This window comes from Aptenodytes forsteri, unplaced genomic scaffold (genome assembly GCF_000699145.1).
Source record: "Aptenodytes forsteri isolate BGI_AS27 unplaced genomic scaffold, ASM69914v1 Scaffold320, whole genome shotgun sequence".
Taxonomy (NCBI): Eukaryota; Metazoa; Chordata; class Aves; order Sphenisciformes; family Spheniscidae; genus Aptenodytes; species Aptenodytes forsteri.
This window is the reverse complement of record NW_008794890.1, coordinates 1,369,945-1,376,776: the sequence shown is the minus strand read 5'-3', so window position 1 is coordinate 1,376,776 and position 6,832 is coordinate 1,369,945. Positions and strand designations below refer to the sequence as shown.

The window sequence follows — 6,832 nt, the reverse complement described above, 5'->3', positions numbered from 1 at the left end:
AACAAAAAAAAAAAAAAAAAAAAAAAAAAAAGGGGGGGGGGGGGGATAAAAAAGTAAGTAGAGCTGTAAAGCACAAGTCCCAGCACCCATCCTTCTAGGATATCATCACCTCCTTCTACCACAAACAACTACTATTTGTTCCCATGGCTTGCTCCCCAGTTATTTCAAAGGAGGGGGAAATCTTTGTTTTCTCCAGGAGCAGCAGCTTCATCCCTTTAGTGAGGCTCCTCACCAACTTCTTTGCAATCAGCTGGATCACCTTCCTCTACCTCCTTGTTGATTCCTTTAACCGCTTCTCCTAGACTGGCAAAGCACCACTTTCTCATGCAAAACTCACGCTGACTCTTTGCCCACTCCACAATATCCATCCATTCATCTACAGCTGCTTCTCTTTACTCACCCAACCACTCAGATTTGGGATTTGGAGAGGTAGGGGACACCCCTGCCAGATGCGCAGAGGGGAGAGGCTTAACATCCCATTGTGGCCCAGCTGCACCTCTCACCCTCCCTAGCCAACCCTTTCATCGGGCTATGGCCATTTGCATGCTGATGAACTTATTACTCACTTAAATCACCTGCTAATGGGTCCCCTCCCTCACTGAGAGGTAGATTAGAAGCTCTGCCCAGAAATGCCCTCCTTAAGTATCTCAGTTATCCTCACCCCCCTCTTAAGGTGTTAATTAGGGACACAAGTCAGGCACTGGGGGGGGGGGGGGGGGGGGGAAGAGGGAAAAAAAAAGCTACTTAGGAAAAAAGAATAGTAATACACATCACTTTAGATTAGCAGGGATGTAGTATATTTGTTTGAAGAAGCACAAGGCATGGAGGAAACCATACCTTTAATGCTCTGCAAGGGGTGATGAGGAGCTGGGCCACCTGGATGCTCTACTTCCCACCCCAAGTGAGATCAAGTTTTGCTTCACCAAGCCCTCAGGTGAAAGAGTTACGATACAGAGCAGCTTAAGCAGGTGGGTTAACTCCCCACAGGAAAAACCCAGCCCCAAATATAAGGGAAAATAAACCAAAAAAACCCAAAAGCTTTCTGTATTGCATTACATCTGTAAAGGTTTTCACCTGCTCTCTCTGTTCAGGGCTTTCATCTTTCTGAGTCAAAATGTGCAGTTTTCTGCTCTGTGTCAGGAAAGGTGAGTATAAAAAAAAAAAAGGAACTCTTCTCATCTTAATGCTTGTGGGTGGATTTAAGGACTTTTGTAACCCTTTCTTGCACTCTGTGAGTACAGAGAGGGGTTTCATTCCTCAGACAAGTGTTTTTAATGGCATGGTAGTTTAGTTTTAAGTGTGATTTGAAGATCAGGGGGAAGCAAGAGGAGCATGAGCGTCTATTTTAAAGCTTTGTTTAAAAAAAAAGGGATGTTTCTTGTGCTATAACTTGTGAAAGTATTTTCTGAAAGAACTTAGGAAGAAAATTAGAAGAAAATAGTATTTGCCTCCCCAAAAACTCATTTCACCACAAATCACAGTAAAAATTGCGCTGTGTCCCATCCTCCCCACTTCTTCCCTTGTAAGATTAATGCCTTTATGCCAATATTGTCATCAGGTACAGCAGAGAGGGGCTTTCTGATGATGCTTCTGTGAAAGCATCTCTTTGAAATCTGTACCCACAGCACAGAAAAATCATCTCGGGAAAACTGTGGCATAGTTGGAAGAGTGATTCAATTTTCTCTTGAAATCATTGAAGCCATCTGCGTTTATACAGCCAGTGTCATGTCAGGGCTGGGGTAGGGCTATGGGGTTCTAGGATGTTGCTTTATTATTTTTAGCCGAGTGCTGCAGAGATGCAAGGTGTATATAGCAAGCCAGTGGTTAAGAGTCCAGAAAGGGCTTCCAAAAAAAATTAGACAAATTAATAGCAAATTGGCCCATAAATGGATATTGAAGGGAATAGAACCTTTTAAACCTGTAATACTGCAATTGTAGCTGTCGGGAGAGTACACGAAGGAGTGGACTGCAGACACTGATCCAGCCCATGCAGACCCCTTAAATACTGTGTCCTACCACCGTGGGGGCTCAGACCCCACCAAGTTATGTGCTGCTTTTTTAGTCTGCCCTCCTTTAGATCCTTGAAAGGTAAAACTTTGGAGGGGATATCACCAGCTCCTTTCCCATGCTTCCACTAACCTGGGAAAAACACTCAGTTTAAGGGATGAGCAGGGCAAAGTGCTACACCCTCATGCTCTGCATAGGACTGTGCTGCCCATATAGCAGTGACGACGGGATCGTGCTTATTTATGCTCTGCCAGGGCTGAAGCCACCCTTCCACCTGCTGTGCATGATATAGGATTTAATTTGAAGGAGAAATGAAGGGGAAGGGTTATATTTGCAGAATGCTGTAAAGCTGTGCTGCCAGCAACCAGTCATTAGGGAAGGCTGCTTTGCAATACTTCGGGTTTTTGTTGTTATAAATAACAATATTTAACTTTATAGAGCTTTACTGTTAGCTCTTCCAGCCCTATAACCAGGAACAGCGAGTAAACAAGAGGTACTAAACCTCCTTATCCACCAAAACCTGCTTCTTTTATTAGCTTTTCTCTTTGCTTAGAATAAAGTTTTTTTTCTGTCTTTTTTTGGGGGAATAGTTTTGTTAGAGAGGAGACAGGTGGGGGAAGCGCATCCTGAGATACCTTTTACTACGGGTGTTACTGGATTGTGTGTCACGTGCTGAAATAACGTGTTTCTCTGCATCTTTTCTCTTTGGATCGGAGCATGAGATCCAGATCTGGACACACCAGCCAGTTCAAGCTTAAGGGCTTGCCACATCCCATTTTTTTCCAAGTCTGATTACTGTATATTCAACTTACCATATGCTTTTTTTTTTTTTTTTTTTGAGGTTGCATGTGTTAATTCAGGCATTTCTGAAATATGGAACATCTGCCGGTGGGGAGATGAATACAGGAGGGACCGTGGTGATGCTGCCTATTTATTCCTCGGGACATCCCAATGCTCCCACCCATCTTCCATTTATCCACATTTCTGAGTTGCTGTTGGCACTAAATGAATATTTTGACTTCTCAGGCTGCTGAAGCCCTAACGCAGGTTCATGTCCTGGAGGCTGAATGATGTGTGGGGACAGAGAAGGCTGAAAATCTCTCCCTTAAAGAAACGTTTTTTTAAGTCTTAACAGACATGGGTCATACTGTCACGATTTTTTTTTTTCCTAAGGGATGTTACTAAATCAAATTTCTTGGTTCTCTACTTGAAGAACAGACCCCGAAAGGTCAAACGGGGCAGAAAGGGGAAGAGATCCTGACTGCTCGCTGAGATGTGGTAAGAGGAAGGGGAAAAAAATAACCCACCACAAAACCATTACTTTTGTGAAATCTAGCCATGAAACTAATTATTCTGGAAATCTGCTGTGTCAGCATCCATCCTGCTGGAGATGGGCATGGGCCACAGGAGACAGATGCAACTTGTGCTTTGGAGGTCCCTTATGCCTTGTGTCAGACACTCAGTGCTGACCTGAGCTGCTCCTCTTGCCTAAAAAGGACTGCTAAAATTGCTCTTTTTTTTTTCCAGACTGAGAAAGAGAAGAAAATCAAGGCATAAGCAGCATAAAGTAATTTTTGGTTAATGCGTGGACAAGTACGCAGATGGCCAAAATGTCCAAAACAAAAGAGGACGGAGAACACGGTACTAACAATGACAAGAAATGGTACCCAAGGTTTTTCAGACTGAAATAATCACTTTATTAAGGTATCTGAAGTCCCGAAGAGTGCTGGGTGTCACTGCAAGGCCATCCTGGTACTAAAATGTGTCTGCAAGGATGGAGCTGGGTGTGATGATGCTGAGCTCCACGTCCACCCGAGCATGCTTGCGAGCGGGCAAGGTTTGATATAATGTGATTCTGAACCAAAAAGATGCATAATTGGTATTTAATGCACCATGAATATATTTTTCACTGCCTTCAAAGGTGTCAAAGCTGTATTGGTCTACCTGGGAAGGAGAGAGTGCTGTAACTGTATGGAGAAAAAAACCCCTAATGACACTATTTGATATGTACTAGGGATAAAATATGCCGCTATAGATGTCAGATCTGAACTCACCTAAATAGTTACTGATGCTTTTATTCATAGCCAGGTACCTTCATTGCTCCAGTGCTATTGACTATTACTGGGCATAATCATCATTATTATTAAGTATGTTATAAAATCATTAATTTTTTTAAAATTATCTATTTTTAAAAAGTATGTTAAAATGTGTATTTTTAAACAATTTTTGAAGCCTTGCACAGTGATTAAAGCAGTAAATTCAAGGCTTTGAGTCATGAACTCTTTCAGGGGGCTGCTTCAAACCCCAGCTCATGCTGCAACCCTGGTAAAAGCTGCTCCTGAGCACAGACCTGGGACGGTGAGACTTAAACATGTGCCGTCCAGCAATGCCACCGCACAGCATCACTGTGACCTGCAGATCGCTATTTAGCTTGTGGCATCCACAGCTCCAGCCACAGTCGCTCTGGCTATAGCAGCCTTCCTGGTTGCTGCAAGTAGTTTGATGGGGACAAACTCCCCAGTGCATTTAGGTGGTTTAAGGAGCACCAGTGCTTTACTTTCCGGTTTGGGGCAGCTTTGGCTGTTCTCAGCCTGCCTGGATGCTGCCCAGCCTTTAAAAGAGCTGGAGGAAAGACGTGGATGAACTCGCCCGTGCAAGAGGAAGGCTCCTTTTTAGTCATTTCCCTCTACATGGGGCTGTGTGCTCCCTCCTTTGCATTTTCTGTAGCTGTGGGCTTGGTTCAGCACCAGCTGGTACTTGCTGACTCCTGTGAGAGCTGCAGTTTTGGTTTGTATTCAGCAATCTCATGTCCCAGTGCAGTCCCCGAGGTCCCTAAATAGGCAGCGTTAACGCTAGGGGCACCAAACACCAGTAATCAGGTTGCATTTTAAAACAAGATGTGGCACTGCTGGAGCATCCCTGCAAAATTTGGGACACGGTGCCCTCAGTGCCACCCAGGGATGCGCTGCTTTGCAGTCAGATTTGGACTTTGGATACAAAGCACTTTTGAATTGTACAGGGAAGACTCTGGCATGGCTTTTCATCCCGAACACCTTCCCCAGACTGCAGGGAGGCTGAGGGCAGCCTGCCAGGTACGCAACAGGACACAGTTGCAGCACTGCACTTGCTGCTCACCAGCCCCATGCTGTGTCACATGGCCCCTGCCCTCACTCCACACACATTTACAACCACTTGCAATAGGCAGACAGTACTAGAAGCTAAAGGGTGTGGGAGAAAAAAAATGCGTTCTTGCAGCTTTCCCTCCCCCCAAGCCATCCCAAAAGGGAGCAAACTCATAGTAACAGGCTGCAAAGTGAAGTGAAAAGCAAGTCTTTATTGTGCATGGAGCAAAGATTGCACTGATGGAGCGGTTGAGATCACTGTGCTCCTCAGCACTGTCCTGTGGTCAGCCATGCACTGTGGTCCAGCACAGCCCCTCCGTTGACCCTTCACTCCCTCCTCACCCCATGGAAAAATCAGGCAGAAGGGTGTTTTGCTGCCACCTGCCCTTCCCAGAGACCTGGCCACACTGCCCATCCTTGGCCCCGCATCCAGTGGCTAGAGGGTATCAGTGGCTACCATGGCACACTGTAATTCCTGAAAAACAGCTGAATAAATAGTGATAACCAAACGGCCTTTCCTGTGGGGTGCCAGTGATAAGCCACCTCCTCCCCCCACTTTGGGCATTTCCCCTCCCCGGGTGCATCTCCCCTCCTGTGGGGCAGGGAGGGACCATGGTGGCCACATGCAGGCAGGGACAGGCAGGCAGGGACGTACAGGCGTCTCGGGCTGATTTTAAAGAATGGTTTATTCGCTCGGAAACAGACGGTCGCATCCCTTTGACCTAGATTTAAAAACCCAGTGTGTACAAAGTCACAGTCACGGCTTGAAGAGCACAAGGCAGCACCCTCGGAAAAAAAAGTCATTAAAAGTCCCAGCGTTATGTACAGCTAAGTGCCAGCTCGAGTATTCACAACACAGTAACGTACTGCAATTAGTTGCTTAAAAGTAGTTCCCTCGAGAAACAACCTTCTGCTCCGGCGGGGCCGGAGTCCATCCCGTCCTGTCCATCCATCCATCCGGCGATGCTCAGTGCCGTTGGCAGGTGTGCAGGCGGGAGGCATCGGTGGGGCCGTGCTCTCGCTGGAGGCGACACGCCAGCCCCTCGGCGCACTGGCACCGCTGGAAGATCTCCAGGCCGTGGGTGCCTTTCCGCCGGTGCCGGGTACACACCTGCCCTTCCCGCAGCACTGGCTTGCAAATTTTGGACCAGAAGTGACGGGCGCAGCACAGCCCGGCCGCACAGTCTGACGAACGCAGGCAGAAGTCCCCTTCCTCACCTGCATGGGGACAGCATGGCATGTGCTCAGCCTGGGATGCTCCCACGGGGGATGGTGGGGCAGGTGGGTATCCCCCACGGGGGACAGTGGACAGCAGGGCAGGGTGGGCGTCCCGGACTGACCCCATGAGGGACAGTGGGGCAGGGTAGGCAACCACCCATGGGGGACAGTGGGGTCACAATGCTGGGGACCCCCTTACCTTTGGCAGTGGGGAGCCAGGCGGGAGCAGGCGTCCGTCGGGGCAGCACCTCGGTTCCGATCTCGTCCAGCTCGGCGGCGCCGTGGGGAGGTTCCAGGGGGGTGCAGAGCCCTGCGGGAGGCAGCGGGACGCCTGTCAGCCACGGGGGGGGTCCCGACACCCCCTCCCGCGGACACCCCCAGGGTATCCCCCTCCTCCCCAAGCCCTGCCGCCCCTCACCGTTGCTGCAGGTCGTGCCGGGGCAGCACATGGCGTCGCGCAGGCAGCGCTTGCGGCGGCTCCGGCG

At 48.4% G+C, this 6,832-nt stretch overlaps 1 protein-coding gene across 1 annotated transcript in view; it reads right to left on the bottom strand.

The window, feature by feature from the left end:
* Positions 1-6,096: 6,096 nt before the first annotated feature.
* Positions 6,097-6,832, bottom strand: part of DKK1 (dickkopf WNT signaling pathway inhibitor 1) — a 3,372-nt gene continuing 2,636 nt past the window's right edge. The window contains exons 2-4 of the mRNA XM_019470956.1: positions 6,766-6,824; positions 6,547-6,657; positions 6,097-6,347 (exon numbers count right to left, since the gene is read on the bottom strand). Of these exons, the coding sequence (XP_019326501.1) occupies positions 6,097-6,347; positions 6,547-6,657; positions 6,766-6,824 (421 nt within the window). The remainder of the gene's footprint in view (positions 6,348-6,546; positions 6,658-6,765; positions 6,825-6,832) is intronic.